At 43.8% G+C, this 22,587-nt stretch overlaps 1 protein-coding gene across 1 annotated transcript in view; it reads left to right on the top strand.

Annotated features, from left to right (window-relative positions):
* Positions 1–22,587, top strand: part of TMEM237 (transmembrane protein 237) — a 42,397-nt gene that overhangs the window by 18,044 nt on the left and 1,766 nt on the right. The window contains exons 4-10 of the mRNA XM_059726257.1: positions 961–1,081; positions 3,666–3,826; positions 14,236–14,359; positions 16,233–16,424; positions 16,808–16,881; positions 17,456–17,549; positions 20,960–21,081. Coding sequence (XP_059582240.1) covers positions 961–1,081; positions 3,666–3,826; positions 14,236–14,359; positions 16,233–16,424; positions 16,808–16,881; positions 17,456–17,549; positions 20,960–21,081 — 888 coding nt within the window. The remainder of the gene's footprint in view (positions 1–960; positions 1,082–3,665; positions 3,827–14,235; positions 14,360–16,232; positions 16,425–16,807; positions 16,882–17,455; positions 17,550–20,959; positions 21,082–22,587) is intronic.

Genomic DNA, 22,587 nt, shown 5'->3' with positions numbered 1-22,587 from the left:
AGTGAAGATTAATATTAAGTGCAGTGTTTGGTTTTGAAATCAGGCACACAGGCTATGCATTTCTATAGGTTCCGGTTCCCAGTGCAGTGTGAATTCTGTCACGATGCACTTATGAAGTATTTTCTATTTATGCTTAACAGAAACCTTCCTTTATTACTGCTATTTTTAAAATCTAGGACATGATATATATGCATATAGGATGAGACATGGGCCCAAATAAAGGTTCTAGTAGGAGCCTTGCTTTATGAAATTTACTGACTGTGTGTATAATGTCTGTATTCCATCAATAGTAGTTTTATAATTTGCATATATGCTTCAAATATATGGATAGTCCTTTGAGCAAAAAATAGAGAATTGTTTTTCATGTCTTGACCTCAAGTTTAGTATTTTAATAACTCAAACCATGCAACAGACCCACTGAAATCTTGAAACGAAGGCATGTGACATTTCATTTATTGACAGTCTGCTGCAGCATAGAATCACAATTCTTAAATTGTTACAATTATTTTAAAAAATTAATAGGTTACACCCTGCAACCTACAGCTTGCAGGCTGGATTCTCGCATGCAGCCAACAGCTGACCTGATCTGAGCTAAGGCTTTGACATTGTTCATTGGTGGGGAGCTTTACCATGCTATACTGCAGCTGGGTAGGGGGCAGGAGTGGCAGCAGGAGAATCTGGAGTGGTGGCTGGGACCTAGTGCTGGTCTGTCTTAGACCTGAGCCAAGCCATTCCAGGCTGCTGCCAGAAAAGCTTCCCAATTGCTAGGTCACGCATCTGACAGAAGCAAAGAAAACATCAAATTTGGGAAGTGGTAGATTATGAATAATCCAATGTCAATTTTTAATTTTTTTTTGCCTATGGCATTTGCATAGTTGTTATTCAGATGTTTTAGTGCATATATTTCTTATTCTGTAAGAGTTTGCGGATTATTTCTTATGGTTTATTTTACATATTTAGATTCTGAGACGTCTTTCATCCAGCATAATGCACCTAGCACATCCTTGTTTCAGAATGGAAATGGCATGGACCCCCAAGCAGCTGATGAAATGGGGACCCGTAAACATCGAAAAAAGACAAAGTAAGAGCATCTAAAGGACTTTATGACTCTTGCTTCATAGTACCTTGATAATATGTATATACATATATTTAAGTATTTAAGGATTTCATTCTGCAAAGATGTGAGTTCTTGAAGTCACTGGGGCTACACATAATGCGTAAAGTTTAACGCAACATTTCCCAAACTCTGACAGATTGCATACCACCAATTTAAAATTATACAGCCTTAAGTACCACCAGCAAATTTTTCATGCACACAGACGTGCATGTGCGCACACAGACTCACACTTTCCCCTTACAGGATCTCTCCCCTGCCCCACTCTCAATCACTCTGAGCCACCCTGCTCCCACCGCCACAAGCTAACTGTGGCTCCTTCTAGCTCCTTGCCCACCCCTATTAGACTTACTTGCAGGGAGCTGCTGCCCAGCTGTGTCCCGTGCAGCTGTGAAGATGCACAGGGTCGGGTAGGCAGTAGCACTGGGAAAGGTAGCTTCAGGTGGGGGCTAAGATGAATTTTGGGGTAGCCATAGTCCACAAGCCGGCTGCCCCCCCTCCGCCCCTGCCCTGGAGTGCTGCTACCCTCCCACCTGTCTGCCTGCAGAGGTGTGGCACAGTGCTCCTTGTTTGGGCTGGCTCAGCCACCCACTCCTACCACCCAGCACAGCACTCCTGGCCTGGCCCGATCTCAGCCCCCTTGGTGGAGGGGCCCTGCTCCCAGCTCACAGGGAAGCAAATGGAAAAGCTGAGCCATTTTTGTCTCCCTGCTGGAAGACAAAATCAGCACCAAGTTTAAAATCGTGGCTTTCGCTTCCCTGCTGATGAGGATCCCAGGGGCCCTAAATTGGTAGTGGCCCATGGGATCCACCTATGCCCAGGGGAGGCATAGGGGGCATGTGTGCAGATTTATGCGCAGGGCGCAGGCTGGCTGTGCGCTGGGCTCTACCCTGCCATTGCCTCGGGAGCCCCACATGACACCATATTCCTTCCACCAGTGGTCAGGCAGGGGACTCAGTGCATGGCATCACTTGCGATTCCCAAGGCAGTGGGGTGCAGAACCCAGTGTACAGTGGGCAGCCTGTCTCTGCCCCGCGCACAGATCCGGGGGGCATGCGCCCTCCATGCCTCCCCCAGGGAGCATGCTGTAGCAGGAGACTGCTCACGCCCCTGGATGAGCTGCCCTGGGCTCCGAACATCCCAACATCCCTGCCTCTGTCCCACTCCCTCCCTCATCGTGGGGGTCTCGATCTGCATCCCTCCCTTCCCCCAACGCACTTAACTGCTGGGTGCTGCTCCATACACAGCCAGGCTGTGTTCCTGGCCACTTGCAGCAGGCTGCATCTAGGTGTCTGTATGTGTGTGCTCCCCTCCCTCTGGCCTTCCACGTACCACTCAGAGGTTGTCTGCATACCACACTGTGGGAAGCACTGGTTTAAGGTATCTTTGAAAGATTAAGGCCTAACTTTTTTTAAATATATGTATGTTCATGGTCACAATGAATGCTAAGAATTTAGTAGTAAATAAAATTGAGAGAGTTTGGCAGATTATTTCTTGGAAATTTTTTCAAATATGCACTACAATTGTATACTTGTTAGCAGAAATACAGTGCTCAAGTTGTATAATTAAATATTCTGAGTTTTGTATCTACTTATTCATCTGATTTCCAGTTTTATGGATATTCCTTCTCTTTATTTTTAATTTTATCCGAACATTACTTTTTCTACTCTTTATCTTGTCTCCACGTTTCTGAATGCTACTCCAGTTAGACGCTTCTTCTTTGCTTCTTGCCTAAAGCTTCCAGTTCATTGCTCTTATTTATTTCTTTAGGATTTTTCCTAATATGAACAGTCTTTCTTGCGTCTTCCTCTTTCTTTCGAAATGGCTTGCCATAAACAGGGACCTGCTGAATTTGCAATTGCACGATTTTTGTGGAAAACACAAAATTGGGTGGGCTCCACGAAAAATGGTGAGCTCTGCAAAAATGGCATACCATACAGTTTTGGTAGGCTTGCTCCAAAAATAAACAAAACAACAACAAAAAAAACCTTACCAGCAAGCAGAGAAAAAGATGGGAAGCCTTGCAGTCTTTCAGCACATTGGGGAGGGAAGAAGGCAGAGTGGGGGAGGGATATATCAACACATGGATTAATGGCTTCCTCCAGGTTAATCAAGGTAATTAAGCTGCAGTTTCAGGCCATCTGGCAATCTGCTGGGAGGGAAGGGACTGCCGTGGCCCCTCAGCCAATCAGAGGTGGCGCTGCCCGCCCCACACTGTTCAGTCTATAAAAATGGTGGCTGGCCCTGAGATCTGGCTGTGAAATTGGCTGGCTGCCTCCTCAAGGTCAGTAGACCCCTAGTCTTAAACTTTAAGTCAACTACAAGAACCATACTTGGGGGTGGCTTTTAGGTAGTAATTTTGTATTTCCATGAAGAAGAATTTTAGGCCTGATATTCAAGCACGTACATAGAGGAATAATTTTATACATGTGAGTACTTTGCATTGTTCATGCAAATCAAGTTAGACATGTAATTAAGTTGTTACAGGGTTAGAGCCTTAGTCTTTAAAGCTTTAGTAGTCATTCTTTTTTCCTATACCCTGTTATGATAGGAAGACTCGGGCAGCTGAAAGGCAGTGCTCTAATGAACTAGAAGTGGAGGAAGAGGATATAATTGAAGATGAACGAATTAAAAGCCCAGATCAGCAACCTGTGTTTGCTGCTCCCATTGGTATCAGCCAGCCTGTGAGCAAAGTGTTCATTGAAAAAAATCGTAAGTAAATTGTTTTTGTAACTTCAGTCGTCTTAGTAAAAATATAATGTTCATGTTGCTTTGTACTCGGGGGGGAGGGTGAAATTTTTCCTGTGTCATATTTTTCTTTGGAAATAGGCACAACATATAAATTAACAATAAAAGATGGTCTTATGCTGCATTTCTTAAAAGTTATCAAATTTCTTTATATTTCTGATGGTATATAATTAAATCACAGTATACTGTAATGTATGCTACAGTCCCCAAATGTATATTTGTGAGAAGCAGATTTTCTTATTACTGTATCTGACTTGAAAGGGCTGTCTAGTGCATTGGGTTTCAAGCAAAAAATTGGTTGACCTTATTTGACAAGTCTAGATGACATGGAGCTTTATCTGTACTAGTGCTTCAGTTTTGTTTGCCATTGATGAGAAAGTTATAAGGAGAAAATACCAAGTATAGAGAAGACCTTTCTGTTCACATACTTTGGAATAAAAAGGAAAAGAGTTGAATGAAGTTTTAATGAGAGAGTGTGATGCTAAAACATACTGTCTGTCTGTATGCCATAGGTGTTCTGAAGCTGTGTTTGAAACGTAAGAGAATTTTAGCACTTTGGCAAGAATAATGAAAAGTCAGATGATTCTTGGAGCTTGGTCCATGTGCGGCAGCCAGCAGAACAAGGCACAGATCCTACTGGGATTTCTAAGTAGGCCTGTGCAAATAGGCAACTATTCGATTCAGATTTGGCCGATTTGATTTGGAGATCTGAATCACTTTTCTGATTTGATTTGGCCGAATCAATTCGGAAAAGATTCGGAGATTCGGCCATAGGGCATAATGGGGAATCAATGAAATATCTATAAATTTATTGTTTGTTGGCTGATTCAGATGAAACCTGCAGGGGTGGTAGCTGCTGCTGAGGGCATGAAGCCTGCCACATTTTGAGGTGATAGGTGCAGGGGTTCCTGGGAAACTGTACCACAAGCTGCTGACAAGCAAAACTCGTGTCACGTGTATGTGTTAAGCCACAACAGGGTGAAAACTGCAGGGGTGGCGGCCACAAAGCCTGCCAAGTTTCAAGAAGATAGGTGAAGGGGGTTCTGGGAAACTGCACCTCAAACTGCTGACAAGCAAAACTCATGACATAGGTGACACTGTGTGTATGTTAAGGCACAGGGGAGTGAAAACTGCAAGGGGAGTCTGGGTTCTGGGGCCCTGCACCTCTGGCAAAACGCGGACACCTGACTCCCCGGGTACCTCTGCACTTTTACCTGCGCTGCTACATTCCCCTTCCCCCGCCCCCCCCCCCGCCCCCCCCGGGCCTGTCCCTCACCTCTATTTCCATTTTCACTGACTGGCTTTCTTGCCTGCATTGCATGCCAGACCAGCCTCTGGCTTCTTTACTATTACTTCCATCCAGGACCAGGAGACATACCAACTGCAGGTACTTCCTCAGCCTGACAAAGGCTTGGGTTTTTCAATCTAAAAGCTGCCTAAGATGTATTTTTCTATTTCAGTTTTTTTCATAATAAACATATAAACATAAAAACACAAGATAAGCCATCATACACAAGTAACATATAGCCAACACAACATCTTTACTTCTTGCTGTCAATTAATGTATAAAAAGAAAGCCTCTGTGACAGTTCCGTCTGGATACCTTTGATGCTGCTGGTGCTATTGGTGTTGACCCAGCTAAGTTATTTTGACCTGCTGTTGTTTATAGTAGTGGATTAGACCAAGGCTGTAGGGGAGGAGAAGGCCTCACAGGGGCACACTGCCATGTTGTGCAGAGGCTCCAGCGCCAGGAAGGGCACACCTGAACACACACAGTTCCACAAGCACCCATGTCACGCGTTTTGCCTGCCTGCGGCCAGAGGTGCAGGGCCACAGAACCCAGACTCCCCCTGCACCCATCTCCTTGATAGCTAGCAGGCTTTGTGGCCGCAGCAGGGGCTACCACCCCTGCAGTTTTCACCACCCTGTGCCTTAACACACACAGTATCACCTATGTCATGAGTTTTGCTTGTCAACAGTTTGAAGTGCAGTTTCCCAGAAACCCCTGCACCTATCACCTTGAAACTTGGCAGGCTTCATACCCTCAGCAGCGACTACCACCCCTGCAAGTTTCATCTGAATCAGCCAAAAAAAATCAAAGTTATAGATATTTAATTGATTCCCCATTATAACCTATGGCCAAATCACTGAATCTTTTCTGAATTTTTTCCAAATCGATTCAGAAAACCTAAAGCTTCTAGTGATTCGATTCAGATTCATAGATTCGGCCTCTGAATCATCTCCGAATCACAATCCAAAGCTTTGCACAGCCCTATTTCTAAGGCCTCTGTATACCAGGATGTTTTACTGGCAGAACTTCTATTACTGCAGCGCATTGCCTCTGTTCATACACAAAATTTAGTTCTGCCAACAAAACCTTGAATGTCTGCCAGCAAATCTTAACCTGTTTCCTAAGCAATGTAGATCCTCTGTTGGTGTAGTTCTGCCTTCAAAATGCCTTTGTGGACATAAGTCATGCAGCAGATGGCCCCTAGTGGGATTATTCTTACTGCACTGAGCTCTCAGTGGCTGATTTTTTTAAAAACTCTTTTGCCCTATGGCTACAGTGGCTGGAAGAACAATTTGGAAATACCTCATTACCTGCTTGCTTTTCCAACCAGCACACTTGTGAAAGAATGGCTCCAGCTAGATCTCATTCATGCAGCTGTCCTAACTTTCCTTGGCCTATAGAGGGAAGGAGTTATGCAAATATAGCTATGGAATCCCCAGAGGAATAGAGAGGTCTATTTTACTCTTGCAAAGGAGATGTGGATGCTGGGGTACAGTAGAAGGAATGAGCACTAAAATGAGAAAGGAGAAGGAACTGTAGCCAACCACTAGAAGATAAAGGAGGATTCAAATGGCTGAGGCTGTTCCTGAGAGTTATGTTATAATTTAGAGCTTGGTGTTGAACTGAAGGTGGGAATTTTGCCACTAGTCTGGCAATTATAGTGGGCATCTCATGAGCTCCAGGGAAAGACACCACTGAGCTACAGACCAAGCAAGGCACAGAGAAGAGGATGTGCTCAATGGAAGGTGAGAGCTGAGACCTATTTGAGACCTAGTCAGATCCAGAGCGTGAATGAACCACTGAGGAAGGGAACTCAGGTAAGTGTAATTTATGGAGCCTGATAGTGCATGTAATTTTTTTTTCACTTTTCTCCAAGTTTCCTGAAACTTCTCTCCTTCTCTGCTGCTTTCCTCCTCTTAGAATGGCTATGCACAGGCAAGGAGCAAAGGAATTCTGATTTAAAGTAGCCAGTTCAGGAGCATGAACTCTAGGTAGCACTAGTTCACTGATTCTTAACCATTGCATCTTGGGGTGCCTTAAGATTCTTTCAAGGGTGCCACAGGGTGACAAGCAATATTAACACTCTTAGATGTGTAAACATGATTTACAAGATAAACCCAGAGATTTCAAATAGAAGTTCAAAGTGTTAAAAATATTCTGCCCTCATATAGTCTTTCTACAACAGAAGAATTGCTCTACTATTTTTCTGTAGTCAAAACTGTGTGAAAAGTAAGAGCTGGCATTTTCTGAGAGGTGCCTCAAATCCAAAAAAGCTTCAGAATCACAGTACTAGGCAATACCAACAGGAAAAGGCAGCCAGAAACATTCCTAAATGCACACCTCTGTTTACTTTTGTGTGTAGTTTTCTGAGCTTACCTGTGATTCTTGTGAATACAAAAAAAACCACTTGTACAGGTTCCCCTCGCTTTATGCTGTACATGCGTTCCTGGAAAACGGGGCATAACACAAATTTGCTTAAAGGGAACCCACTTTCCAATGTAACAAATAGGGATACATTCCAAGACCTCAACTGTACTGACCCCTACACTCATTTCTACCACTTTTACAAGACAATTTTGGTACTCGCCAAAAGCAGACAGTACACACAAGCACAGGGTGGTGGTGAATGTTACCATAATGGGGATGGCAACTACAGAAACACACGTTGCAAACAAGAGCCGAGGAGCACGACTTGCCCATGACGAAGCCATGGACTGGTGGAATACCGATGTGAATTATTCATTCAAGAGTTCAGTTTTGTCCTGGGTGTCGGTTAATAGCCATCCCATTTCATTTATCAGGGGCCCTATGCTTCCTTTGTTCCTTTTGCGACTTCCTACGTATCTAAAGAAGGACTTTTTGTTGTCCTTGATTCTGGTTGCCAATTTATGTTAGGTTAGTGTTTTTACTGTCCTGATCTGCTCCCTATAGGTGCAGGTATCTGCTGAGTACTTTTCTTTGGTATTTGTTCCTGACTTCCATCCCTTGTAGGCTTCTTGCTTTAATTTCAGGAGGTCCATGACTTGCTCCCAGCTCTCTTGCTGCCTTCTTGCAAAACGGAATAGACTTTCTTTGAGATTTTAGGACTGCTTCCTTAAGAAAAGACCACTCTTCTTGTATTCCCTTGCTCATCGGACTGTGGTCCCGAAGGGCCTTGCCAACCAGCCTCCTGAGTTTGTGGAAATCAGCTTTCCTAAAATCAGGGATTTATACCCTACTGGCTGATTTCCCTGACTTGAGGTGGACGGAGAAAGTGATCATCTCTTGGTCACTGTCGCCCAGTTTCCCTTCAATCCGCAGGTTGCTCACTAGTTTGTCCCCTTTGGCCAAAACGATGTCTAGGAGCGTCTTGCCCCTGGTTGACTTGTAGATTTACTGAGTTAGATAGAACTCCTTGATGCAAGTGAGGAAGCTTTGTGAGTGATCGGATCTAGCTGAGTGCTCATCCCACGAAATGCCTGGGTAGTTGAAGTCACTCATGATGACTGTGCTCCATGAGCGGGCAGCCTCTGCCAGTTCTCTAGAGAATTCTTGGTTGAGCTGTTCCTCTTGGTTCAGAGGTCTGTAATAAACTCCTACAATCAAGTCATCTTCCTCGCGCCCTCCCCATATCTTGACCCAGAAGAGGGTGTCAAGCCCTTTTTTGCATCCAGTTTTCACCTCAAGGGAAGTGTAATGTTCTTTTACATAGACAGCAGCTCCTCTGCCCTTCTTCCAATATGATCCCTCCTGTACAGGGTGTATCCCCTTATGCCTGTGGTCCAGTCATAGGTGAAGTCCCACCAGGTCTCTGTAATCCCTATAGGATTGTATTTGCTTGTTGGTTAGTTTGAGGGCCAGTTTCTCCTGCTTGCTTCCCACGCTTCTGGCGTTAGTGTACAGGCAACTAAGCTTGCCAATGGAGATCCTAGGCTTTCTGGTGAAATAATGTGTCCATTGGCTGGTGTCAGAGAAGGCTTCCTATTGTACCCTGGGATGCTGGTTTCGAGGTTACCGTTTTTAATCCAACAGTCAGAGAATCCCTCCACTTCTTGAGGGAAAGGCCACTTATTTGGGGTGGCACAGCTTCCTGGGCTTCTGAAACCACGTTACATAACTTCTTAGGGTCTTGGCACTTTACCCAGATCTTTCTAGTACTATAGCCTTGTTTCTCCCACTAGTGGAGGATATCTTCCTTATACTGCTTGGCTAGGACCTCTGGGGAATCCTGCTATGAAGAAACCATCAGCATATAGCCCTGAGCAATGATGTGCCTTCAAACAGCTGCTTTTTTCTGGGGTTTTGATATACCTGTGAGCATTATATATACCAGAATCACTCCTAACTTTACATTCATCAGTTTTACCTGTGCTATTCCAGGGCTCTCAGATCTCCTCAGCAGAGGGTTTTAAAAGTCTCTCCATATACTCTGTAAGGTTTGTTGTTTAAATGGTCATAAGGCAGTAATGATTGTGACCCTGTGCACATTTTGACGCACGTCTTTACAGGAATTTTTTGAGGAGGTGCATTAGCTTCTGTTGTCCAATAATCCTTAAAAGGGGCCATCTATTCAGTTACTTGTCTCTGAGTTTGTGGGGCGTATTCAAGACTATCCCTTCTACACCTGCCAAGAGACTTGCCACAATAAAGGAGAAAAAGAAACAAAGAAGATATGAGGACACAAAAAGATATTTTCTGAACTGGTCCAAGCTGTTGACTGCAGAATCCCTACAACCTGGGAGGATAGGACTGCACTGGATGAAAGGCAGAACAACCTAAAGGTACACCAGGGTGTCCTACAGTTCCTTTGACACACACATTGGAACATATTGTGGAGCAAAGTACCCAAAGGTTATGGAAAACAGTGCTCCTTGGGGATGCAGCACTCTTTGTAGCAGTAGCCTTTCTACCTCACGTAGTGGACAATTGGGAAAACTTCTTTGTCTAGGTCTACTGACTTTTGACCTGTGAGGCAGTTCAGGGCACCTTGCTGTTGTTAGTTGTCTGGAATTGAAAAATAAAATTTCTCTTTTGCAAAATCCAAGATACTTTAATGGCCTTCCTGTATGAAGATGTGAATCCCTCTAATCAATACCTGCCCACACCACAGAAGATACAAAGCAGTGAATTACTGTATGTGACTTAACACACACATAACCTGCTGTCTGGCTATGACATACTGCCAGCATGTGGTTTTAATGCCACATAGCACCTCAGTTAGGGCATGAGTAACTGATCCACTGTCAAACTGCTTAAAATCAGCAGGCAGTGTTTGCTCACCTACACCTTGGTGTTCACATTCATAGAAATTATAGAAAATTAGAGTTGGCAGGGTCCTCTAGTCCACGCCCCTGCTCAGAGCAGGACCATCCCAAACTAGATCATCCCAGCCAAAGCTTTATCTACCCGGGTCTTCAAAATCTCCAAGGATAGAAATTCCATAACCTCTCTGGATCTCCTGTTGCATGCAGTTTTTCCTAATGTCTACCCTAAACTTCCCTTGCTGCAACTTGAGACCATTGCTCCTTGTTCTGTCATCTGCCACCACTGAGAACAGTCTAGCTCCATCCTCTTTGGAACCACCCTTCCAGTAGTTGAAGGCTGCTATTAAATCCCCTCTCAGTCTTCTCTTCTCCAGACTAAATAAGCCCAGTTCCCTCAGCTTCTCCTCAGCAGTCATGCTTCCCACTCCCCAACCATTTTTGTTGCCTTCTGCTAGACTCTCTCCAATTTGTCCACAACCTTTCTGTAGTGGGGGGAGTGGGTGGGGGAGGGAAGGAGGGTACAAAATTGGACAGTACTCCAGATGTGGCCTCACCGGTACCAAATAGAGAGGAATAATCACTTCCCTTGATCTGCTGGCAATGCTTCTACTAATACAGCCCAGTATGTTGTTAGCTGCCTTCACGTGGGAAATCTTTTATACCTTCCTGGGCCTGGACTATAAGTCAGCTGAACCGGACAAACTACACCTGAGAGTGCCCCCTTGTTAGGGCTTTTGTCAGACACGGGCAGGGGTCACCCAGCAGTCACTCAGCTAGCAGGGCTCGCAGCTACTTAGAGCATACACCCAAACATGCAGCTTACTCAGCAAACCAAAGACAGCCCTGGCTCACTTACCTTCTATGAGCAGGATCTGGTGCCTAGGTCCTTTTCCTCTTCCCCTTCCTTCTCTTGCTCCCAGTGAACTGCTTGGTTTCCCTACTTGGCTTCATAAAAATGATACAAAATGGAGTTAACAACAGGACTGATGGGCTTTCTGAGATCAAACTTATTCCTAAAACATCTTGATTTGTTTCAGTCTTCTAAAAGCATGAGTCATAGTCATTCTTAACCTGAGTTAGGGAGACCAAAAGTGCTGGGGTCCTGAGAATCAGAACTGGTATTGCAACCACACTAACATTGATAAGGCCAGTCTTAAAAGTAAATTCTTGCTTACTGCCTTCCAAAAGGTCTTGTGTTTCTAAAGGTCATGGAATTTCTTTGACCAGCTTACATTAAAATAACCAATGATCTTTGCCTAACTGTGGAGAAAGTAATACTTTCAGTTTATATGCTTGGAGGCGAGGTGAGGAAGAACAGAATTGATACCTATGTCCCAGCTATTGTACAGTCTCGTAGTTAAGGAAGCCCATTGTTTTGAATCTCTTGTCTACACTTTGCAAAACTGCTCAGAGTCAGTCTTGTGCTGCAGGATCCGTTTAGTGCCCTTGCATGCCTGGATATTTGTTACCCTCATCAGAAATTTTCCAGTACTAATCAGCTTGCTCCCCTACTGATAGCAATGTAGGGTTGAAAGCCCCAAAGGAACACCACCTTTTTCTTCTGACTAAAGTGTCTCTAGTGGGTTAAGGAATAGAGAAAATCCCACACAATTTACTGATTCGTTTGATGCACTGGCTGGGGGAGTAGTTAGTTGATTGCACAATTTCACAGTGATTACACTCTTAATTCATACAACACAATTTTATTTTAAAGTTTCTTCCTATGCATATAACACTGCTTAGCTTTAAGAAATACCACAAACACTAAGAACACAATAACTACATATATCAGAAACAATGCTCCAAATGCACTTCCTTCTCAAACAATGTTATAAGAATTAGTACTACAAAAACAACTACAATTACAACTAAAAGTTAAATTTGAATCAATACTATTATTTTTCATAATATACTTACAATCCTAGAATTCCAAGAAGCCAAACACCTAAATATGGTTTCATTCCTCAGTAGTACAATTTAATGGGTCGTCCTCAGCAGTACGGTTCAGTGGGCTCGCCTCAATACTGATAGGACGAAGTCCCCTTCCTTCCATCCCTTTCAGGCGCTCCGCGGCTTCAGCGTGAACTAAGAGATTCGTGTTCATGGAGAGGGTGGTTCAGGTGATCAGTCTGATCCGGCCTACACTTGCGATTCTTCCTTTGTTGTTCTGCAAGTGAGGTTACCTCCAAATTGGGACGGTAGGTTACAGTTTTTATTGAGTGAGTTGCCATCTTGGGCCCCTCCTACCCAAACCTGTCACTACTCCCATATTTGGGCTCAGATCTTTCTTAACAGATTCTTTTGCTTGGTAATCAGTTTCTTTTCTTGACCATTTTAATTACTTTGGGGAATTTCCATCTCACTGAATTGACTTTTATTTCCAGTCTTGTCAAAGGCCCTAGGGTTTGATCTCTCGGAATGTGGGATGTTTGCTTAAAGGTCATTTTTATGTTAACTTTGTTAAAGGCCACTAAAGATAAAATTCAGAAGTTAAGACTTTGAGCAAAGTCAGGACCTTCTGCACGTAGGCCAAAACAATGGCCTAGATAAGAAGATAAATCTTGTCTTTTTCCTAAACTGGCTAATGGGCAACTATTACAAACATTCAAATATTACATTCAATATGACATAAAGCAGTGGTCATTTTTTTGTGTCGCTACTGCAGAGCTGAGGCTCAGCTCTTGCGTGACTCCAGAAATATGGGCTCCTATAGAGAGGGGTCTACTTAAATCGTGGTTTCTGCAAAATCCATGAAACCACAAAATCCAGGATTGTACATAAAATCAACCAAAAAAAAACTTAATAAAAATAAAATGCTGGCTCCCCAGTGGGAAGCAGTGGTCCTCACTGCAGCTGTGGCCCAGCCTCGCCTACCCAGGGAGGGGAAGGTGCCGGCTGACAGGGTGGCATGTGTAGAAGACAAGATGGTGGCCTCCTTCTCATCCCTCCTTCCCCTGCTGGGGCCTCTCCACCAATTATGCTGAGGGCTGGGGCCACATAAAGGGCAGCCAACAGTCAACATGACAGCCACCCCTTGTCCCCCCCCGGCTTCTTCACCAATCAGTGCCAAAGGGCAGGGCTGCCAGAGCACATCCGCAGAGCGTTTGCGAAATTTGCTCTTTATGCTGCAACCAACTCGTGAAAATTGGTAAGTCTAACTGTGATTTAAGTAGACCATTACCTGTAGTGAGTGCTGATTCTCCCAGGTCTGTGTCTCAGTCCAGGCTTACAACTCATTGCTTGTTTCATGGGCCTCAATCAGTGACTGCCTGCAGCAGATGGTCAGTTTCATTCACTGTCTTGATCATCCACATTTCCATGATATATCTGCTGTTTGGCTGGTAGATATGGCAATTCCTGTGGTTCTGCAAATCTAACATAGTTGTCCTCACCTTAAAATAGACAAGATGGCTCTGCTGATCTATACAGCACCTATGTCTGTTTTGGCAAGATGGCCAGGAGATTGAGAAATGCCACTAAAAAGAGTGGATTATAGGATGAAACAGAGCAAATTATTGCTCTGGTCTCTGTTTTCTGGTTGGAGTGATGATGTCTCTACAAACATTTCCAGCATCATCCAGATGCAGAGGACATGGAACATGTACATACCCACATGTCTTTTGCAGATGCAACCTAATATTGTGAGGACTCACTGCAATGGCAAAGGCAGCCTGTTAGCAGTATTCATGGCCAAAATAGCTATGGTGGTAGAAATATATTGTCAGAAATTCTGTTGGTGAAATTTTCTAGTGTAGACAAGGCCTATGTATTTCTATAGTGCCATAATAAGAAGGAGTAATGATCTCCACAATTGATTCAATTTTTGTTTTTCTCTTCAGGACGTTTCCAAGCAGCTGATCGCACTGAATTGATTAAAACCACAGAAAATATTGATGTATTTATGGACATAAAGACTTCATGGACCACCAAAGATGTAGCACTCTCAGTGCACCGGGGTTTCAGGTATCAGATAGTTCAACAGTTTGACATAAGAAAATGGGATTGTACTGTGGGACTCTTGCCTGGCTGGTGTGCATCTTCTTTCTACCTAATAAACTTGAATCTGTTAGTTCTTTTGGGCAGTGTGATGGGCTCAGGCAATCCACCCAGTGTGTGACAGAGCCTCTCAGTCAGACCTTCCTGGCCATGCTCCCTTGTCTCCCTTTTTACTTCTATCTCTCACCTGCCATGACTTGATCTTTGGTTCTTTTAACTGGGGAGGCTAACTCAGGAGGCTGGGGTAGCCTCTTTGAAGGTGTTTTTCCTTGATGTACAATCTCCCAGGCTTCTCTGCCTCAAACCCTACAGGGTGGGTTTCCTCTTTAGGGCAACTGCAGTTGTGCCGCAGGGGGAATAATTGTGACCTTCAGCCATCCCTGTGGTCACACCCAGGTCTCACAGATGTCACTTAATGTTTGGAGGTGGGGAAGGGGGCCTCAGCCCCTCAAGCCTTGAACCTTTGTTGGGATTCTGCCTTGTCTTCAGACCCTTTCTTGTAGATTGGCCCCACTAGCCCCAGGTCCACTGTCCTGGACCTCAGTTTCTGAACCACTGGCCCCTGCTTCCTGCTCTTGGCCTCTGGCCCCTGCCTCCTGCTCCCACCCTTCTTGGGCTCCTTTCTCCTGCACTCTGGGTGAGCCCTCAGAGTCCCTAATCCCAGGCCAGGCTGCTCTCACTATCTCTGCCCTTAGCCCTCTGGTCCATGAACCTGGGCTAGAATGCTTGCTTCTTCCACCCTCAGTCCTCTGGTCCTTGACCCTGGGCCAGGCTGGTTGCTTCCTCAGCCCTCTAGTCCCTGACCGAGGCTAGGCTGCCTGATGCTGAGTGCCCTTCCAGGTACCTGTCTATGGCCTCCATACCTCCCCCATTGCTACAACTCAGTTCTCCAGTGCTAAACAGACATAAGTATCGGCATAACAGAAATATCTGCAAACTGCTTCCACAAAATCCTTCTCTACTCTGGGTCAGTACCCTACCCCAAGCTGTACTTCCTAGTGCTAAGCTCTCTCTCATGGGTAGCTTGGGTGTCCACAGGCCTTCTCCCTGCAGTCAGCTTCCCTGGGGAGCTCCTCTGTCTGCAGCATGCAAGGTCTGACTGCCTGCTGTGGCTCAGGCCCTGGGTTTATATGCCTCAGAGCCTTGCCCTCTTTCTGTCTTGTGGCTCCCCAACCACATGCAGGAGTGTGCCCTTTTAATTAAACTGTTCTTGCTGCTGCAGGCCCACATAACTAACTTAGCCTGCTACCTCCTTTTAAAGTAACAGGAGCCATCTGGCTCCTGGTTACAGGCAGATTCAGCAATAGATGAATGCAGAGTTGATTACCTGAAATTCTAATGATGAAGTATAATCCTTCTCAGACAGCCCTCTAGCAGATTGCAGTACTTTTTGGGGACTAAGAATGTCAGCTTCCAAGAAAAAAAAAGCATTGTAGTATTGTAGTCATGACAATCCAGGGAATATGTGAGAAACAAAGTTTGGCAATACCTTTTATTGAACAAACTATGTAATTGGGAAAGATGGTAGACAAGTTTTCAGACACAAAATGCCCTTCCTCATTTTACAGAACAGCCACTCTTATCAGAGATAGAGTTTATTTTGGACATTAGAGTAAAATTATTTTGTGAGATAGTTCAGCAGAGGAAGAGATGGAAGCCCAGTATTTGGAACTTTTAAAACTGACCTGGACAAAGCACTAGAAAAAAAATCTGCATTGTCAAGGTGATGGAGTGGATAATCTTGCAGGGCTTTTTCACATTTATGTTTTATGAGAATCTGAATCTTTACCTTTTGCTCAATTTATTATCATCAAAGACTTTGCTAATATTGTCTTTTCAGGGTGATTGGCCTCTTTACTCATGGCTTCCTTGCTGGGTATGCTGTGTGGAACATCATTGTAATTTACCTTTTAGCAGGAAGCCAGCTGTCTGCTCTCTCAAACCTGCTAGAACAATACAAGACTTTAGCATACCCTGCACAGTGTCTTTCTTACCTGTTGCTGACTATCAGTACAGTCTCAGCCTTTGACAGGTAAGATACCTGTGCATTTATGTAAACTGTATAATTTGAGTGCATTTTATTCTCCAAGTCTTCTCTGTAATTATTCATTTTTTTGCTCTGTGACATTTCTCTAGCCTGGGATGTAATGTACTGTTGGATATTGCTTAATTTGTTGCAGTTACTTTGTACTTTGTTTTACAGCAATAAAGAAACATTATATGAACTGTGCCTGCGTGCGTGCATGCGTGCACAGATACATATGCAGATACTGTTATTTTGGCATTAAGGGAATGTAGTAGATGTAGACAGGCATTTTGCAAGTATGGCTGATAAAGCAGTAAAGCACATCAAGGAGCCAATTACTCCCTGCTTCAGTATCTAATAAAAGATTTTCTTTATATTATTATATCCAGGATTGACTTGGCTAAAGTATCAGGAGCAGTGCAAGGCTTTCTTACCCTGGACCCAGCAGCAGTAGCCTCTTTTTGTGAGTATTCAACAGACTGCAGTGTTGTTCCATAGCAGAAAATGACTGAATGTACGTGTCTTGGGATGCATTTTCAGTGCTGAGCTTCAATGGGAAATTTCCACTTCTGTTAATAGGATCTTCCTCCCTAATCATTCTCGAGTCTACTCTGCTAAATGGGGGGATGAGAATTTTGAATATTGTATAGCTTTCTGTAGAGTGAGTATGTGTGGGACTTCAGCAGCTTTTCAGTCCTTTTTCCTTCCCTTTTCATAATGCTACTTTCACCCTACTGACTGCAGTACAGTGTTAGTAAAACAGAAATAGTGATGTATCTCTTTGATGCAGACAGCAGGTTGCTAGTGCCCTTGGTCAGGATGGTAAAGTCCAGAGTTCAGAAGCTAGATTGAGGGTGCTAGGGATGAGTATTCAAGAGCAGGAAGAATGGGCTCATAAAATAGAGCACATTCCAAAGAGCTAGTGGAGTAGTAGTGAAGAAAGGGAGACTGCATGGTAAAGCTCATTGTTTTGTGATGAGACAATGTGTTGTGTCCCACCCAGTGAATGTTTTCTAATTTATTTCCATTACTTCCAGTGTACTTCACAGCTCTCATCTTGTCTTTGAGCCAGCAGATGACAAGTGACAGAATCAACCTCTACACACCACCTTCAGAGAATGGCAGCCTTTGGTAGGAAATCTGAACAGCATTACTTTTTTTTCCTCTCAAATCCTTAACAGTTCCACATCATATCCTTGTAAGAATTCTTACACCACCAGTGGATTAACAAGGACATGTGTTATATATCTTAAACTGCCATTTCTGTAACTAAGCCTGTCCTAGTATTTTGGCATTTGAAACCTTAAACTGAGTCCCTGATGGCTTCAGAGAGAAATAAGATTGCTTGGCAGCACCAAAGATTGGGTTCAGTCTGTCTTGCTGACCAAATGCACTCATTGTACTAAACAAAAATAGGCTTATTGGCTCTGTCTTAAGACATCAATTTCAGAAGCTATCTGAAGGCATTTGTTTGTTGGTGGTCTGTCACATGAGAGGGCTTGTTCATTTTGTTTCCATGTACAGACAAATTAGGGAAGTGCCAACGTCTTTTCTTGAGAAGATTCTCAAGTGTCCTGACAAAGTCCGTTGAATCTCTTTCATAGAAATATAGGACCAGAATGGAGCTCCTGGGTCACAGTCCAGGTCCTTGTTATTGCAGGCATCACATCATGTATTCCTTTTCTTAAATTTATCAAGTTCCATCTCAGAAGCAGTTAGGGTTTTTGCCGTCGCTACTCCGTGGCAGGTTCCTTCCAGAACCTCGCTGTTCAGATGGCTAGAAACCTTCTCATTTCCAGTCTAAATATATTTTTGATCAGTATATTACCCGTATTTTTATGTGCCAAAGTGCCATTTAGGATAAATGGCTCTTCTCCCTTTTGACTATTTATCCTCCTCATGGATTTCTAGACACCCTTCATTTTGCTAAGTGAAACAAACCAAACTTTTTCAGCCTTCTCTTATATGGTAGGTTTTTTATTTCCATTATGATCCTAATTTCCCTCCACTGGATTTTCATTTACCATGTCAGGAATCCAGCTAAAACTCCCTTATTAAATCCAAAGGCCAGTAGTAATTTTTAAAATGTTTTGAGCAAGTGTTCTAAAATACTGTAACAAGTAGCTGTATATTAGGTAACACTTTTACAGCACTAACTGTATTTTCTCACATACAACATGTCCCTGAAAAAGGCTGGAAAATACTGCTAAGTAGTAGTAACTGGGTGCATCTACATGTGCTATTAATGTGCAGCAGTAAACTCCAGAGCAATTCAAGCTGGAGTCAACTGCTCCCAGGTGCAGTGTCTACACATACGCTCGAACCGCAGCAATTTGAGCCAGGGCAGAACAGCCCCAGGCTGGCAGGGGACACAGGGGGTCAGCTCCAAACTCAGCAGGGCTGACCAGGCAAAATTTGTTCCCAACAGTACTATCTTTTGATGGAGTTAATTAATTTACTTTGTCTTAATACTGGTGTGTACCTGGTGCATGTGTAGATGGGGTGATGCTATACTGCAGAGCTCCTCAGTAAAGCACACATGTAGAAACACCCACTGATTAGCAGCCTTTGCACATGCTGGAGAAAAGGACAAGTGTCCACAGCCAGTAGCTTAAGGAATTCCACCTGCAGCACTACAAAATTACTTTTGCTCCCCTACCTCTACAGAGTCAAAAACTGCTATTACCATATTTCCTCATTTATCATGCACACCCAGATTTCTAGCAGCTGGATTGGGGGGGGGGGGGGGGGGGACAGGGTGTGTCTTGTATATGAGAAAATATAGTATTAACTAGCCAATTGCCCATCAAGAATGATTGGGGGTGGGGGGTGAGGACAGAGGCCTGTGTCCTACCCCCGTGTGCTTTGGGTCTGGCCCTTTTCCCCTCCAAGTCCAGACCTGGTCCACCTGGCCCACATCCACCTGCCTCCTCTCCCTCCCCTCCCTGCTTCCATCCCAGCTGTTGGCAGGGCCCGGTGGCAGTGGTGGAGAGCCGTCACCATGCCCCTCCCTGCTGGCTTTTGTTGGGGCCCGGTGGCAGTGGGGTGGTGCGCTCCCCACCATCATGGTGGGTGGGGACAGAGTCCCACGTCTGGCCCCGCCCCTGCTTCTCATCTGGTTGGGGGGGGTGGTGATTGGGCCCGTTTCCCCCACCCTTGCCCCCACTGCTTCTGGGCTGGGCCCATTCCCCCCCACCCCAACGGGGCTGTTGTCAGGGCGTGGTAGTGGGCCACTGCCACCATGCCCTCCCCCCCCCCGCTCCTCCTCCATCCCTCCCCCTCCCTGCTGGCTTTTGTTGGGGCCCTGGCAACTCCGCATCCACCTGCATCTGGCCCTGTCCCTACTTCTCCTCTGGTTGGGGGAGGGAAGGAACAGGGAGGGAGGGAAAGGGCCCACTCCCACCTGCTCCATCGCCACTGCCTGCAGCCTCCCCTGGCGCTCCATCCTGTGTCCACACTGTCTCCTGTCCGAATGCTCTTGGAGCACTCTGATTGATTGTTTCAGTCAGCCAATCAGAGTGCGAATAAAGCGTTATGGACAGACAGACAGACTAAGGCTTTTATAACATTAGAATGATCCCACCCCACCCACACAGTAAAATTATTTTAAGCATTAGTGAGATACAGTAAAGCTAAGCCCAGGGCTTGGTGATGGTTCATGTTGGCATAGTTACAACATAGTTTTGTCGGCATTAGCAAAAAAACCTGTTTTTTCATAGTAGCTCTTATTCCCTTAGATTTTCCAATTAAATCATTATCTTTCAGACAGTTTGCCTCCCCGAAACTGGTCCGACACAGCCTGGAGCGCATCTGTCTTTCCAAAACAGAAAAACTTTCTTTTTCATTGTTTGTTTGTTCTTGTTGGGCTTTCCTAGACTTAATAGAACCAACTGGTTTACATTTGTTGTTGCAAAAAGGTATTTATCAGATAAAAGTGAAAAGTTCTGTGGACTTCTCCTGTTTGTAGTAAATGTGTCTTTGTTTTTGTTCAGTGAGACAAAAGGAACAGAAATGTTTGCATTGTATTTTATTTGTTGGTCATGTTGTCATTGACTTGCCTACTAGCTCAGGTTTCTCTTAAATTGCTTGTAGTCCTTGTTGCTCCTGTCTCACCTAAACAACGGTGTCATCTGCAGATTTTGCTATCTCACTGCGTTTCTCCCTGTATGCTATGTTAGTAAACATATTAAAGTACCCAGGATTTAGTATGAAGTCTTGAGGCACATTGTTAATTTTTAGCGTGATGGAAACAGTATTTAATTTTCTTCTGATTTTTTGCTGCATAACTAAAGAGGCTTGTTGCTGAACTCTGTAATTGAACATTTCATACCACATAGGGAGGCTTCTCATTTGAGTCCCTGCTTTCAAAATTCATTCTCCTCAGCAGCCCCATTGAGCCCAGGACTTTCAGGGCATGATGAATGAAATAATTTCGTTTAGCATTTGATTTGATCCTTTGGAGTGTGTTTCACTGTAGAAGTGATTATAACATTATGCATGCATCCATATAGCCTTCATTAATAATTGTGTACTTTGCTTAGGATGGCAGATACTCTGGAACAGATTCTTCAGCCCTGGATTGTGGTGAATCTGGTGGTGGCTCTTTTAGTTGGGATGTCCTGGGTCATCTTATCTTACCAGCCAGAGCTAGATCACAGTGAAGGTAAGGAACATTAGGCCCAGAAGAGGATTGGAGATTTTTGTGTTCCTTTATTTAGGCTTCACCAGTTCCATTTTTGTTCTGTCTCAGAGCACAGAACAAAGCATATCATTGCTATCATTAGTGATCAAAAAAACATTTTTTTCCCTTCTCTGTCCATTGCTTTCCAAAGTGTTCACTTTTGGAATGAAATATCCATGTTTGGTCTCTGATGGCTTGTTTTAAAATGTTTGAAGAAATAATTGGTAATTTTTGCATGCTGTAAGAATGGAGAAAAATATCTGTGTTTTAAACAATATCTGACTGCTTGTATGCCCTAGCTGAGGGGAATTAAGCTGCATTTTAAAATGTTTACCCTTTCCTCTGTGAAAAGAAAAATAATTTTGATTAAACACTATTTCATCAAGCCCTTGAAAATGATCTATTCTGGGTTACATACTAGGAAATTCCTTTGCACTATTTTATGGTCCCATTTTCCACAAGTGACCTAAGCTGAATACATACAGGTTATAGTTTAGGGAACATGTTTTTCAGCATAATAGAAGGCTCTAAATTTTTCCTTAGAACTTCCTGTCTTGTATCCAGCAGCCTGGGTGCTTTCCCTCTCATTCCATTAGTGCTGTATTTGTGGTATGTTAACCAAATAATATACTGAAGTAAATGTTTGCAAACTTTACATCCCAGAATGTACTGAAATCTCTTGACCTAAAGAGGTGTCAAATCTATGACACAGGAGCAGAAGCCCAGACTAGGTGGTACCGCTGAGGCCAGCACACTGTTTTCTTTTCTCAGTGGGAAGCAGATCCTAGAAACTGGTATTCTAATATGCTGTGGTAGGGACTGGGACTATTGCCCATTGGTACTGGTATCATGAAGCAGAGGTAGTTTAATTTCACCTTTAATCCTCCCAGTCCACTGACTTAAAGTAATGGGGTATGTAGGTTTCATAAATTTTGATCATGTGCCAGACCATCACCTTAGATAGTAATTTGGAGATTTCGGACACTTTGGTATGTTTTTTTCAGATTACTTTCTAAGAGTATTTAAGAACTTCTTGCATTGCAGTCACGTGCTCTACCTTATTCCCCCTTCTGGTATCATTTGCTTGTTTTGACTGGAGTGACAACTCAAAAATCTAGCTTGCAGTCTTTAAAATCTTTGTATAGAAAGTAACATAGCATAGTATTGCTTCTTGAAAATGTCTTAAAATGGAGAATCTGACACACAAAGAGGTTAAGTTGATTTGTCCAAGTAAAGGAAGCACTGGCAGAGTTTTGCCTGGAATCCAAATCTTTCTCCTCCAAGTTCACATATTTTAACTAATACCCAGGCACATTGCCTCAGAAATGTCAAGAGAAAAATAATGATAAAGTTAATCTAGGAACCATCCCAAGTTGACTAGAAATTCAGAGCCATGCAAAAGCAGTGTCAGGCTGCTTAAAAAAAAAAAAAAAATATATATATATATATATATATATATATATATATATTTTCCCCTTAAAAAAAGTT

This window comes from Alligator mississippiensis, chromosome 4, assembly GCF_030867095.1.
Source record: "Alligator mississippiensis isolate rAllMis1 chromosome 4, rAllMis1, whole genome shotgun sequence".
Lineage (NCBI taxonomy): Eukaryota > Metazoa > Chordata > Crocodylia > Alligatoridae > Alligator > Alligator mississippiensis.
This window is presented reverse-complemented; position numbering and strand designations above follow the sequence as displayed.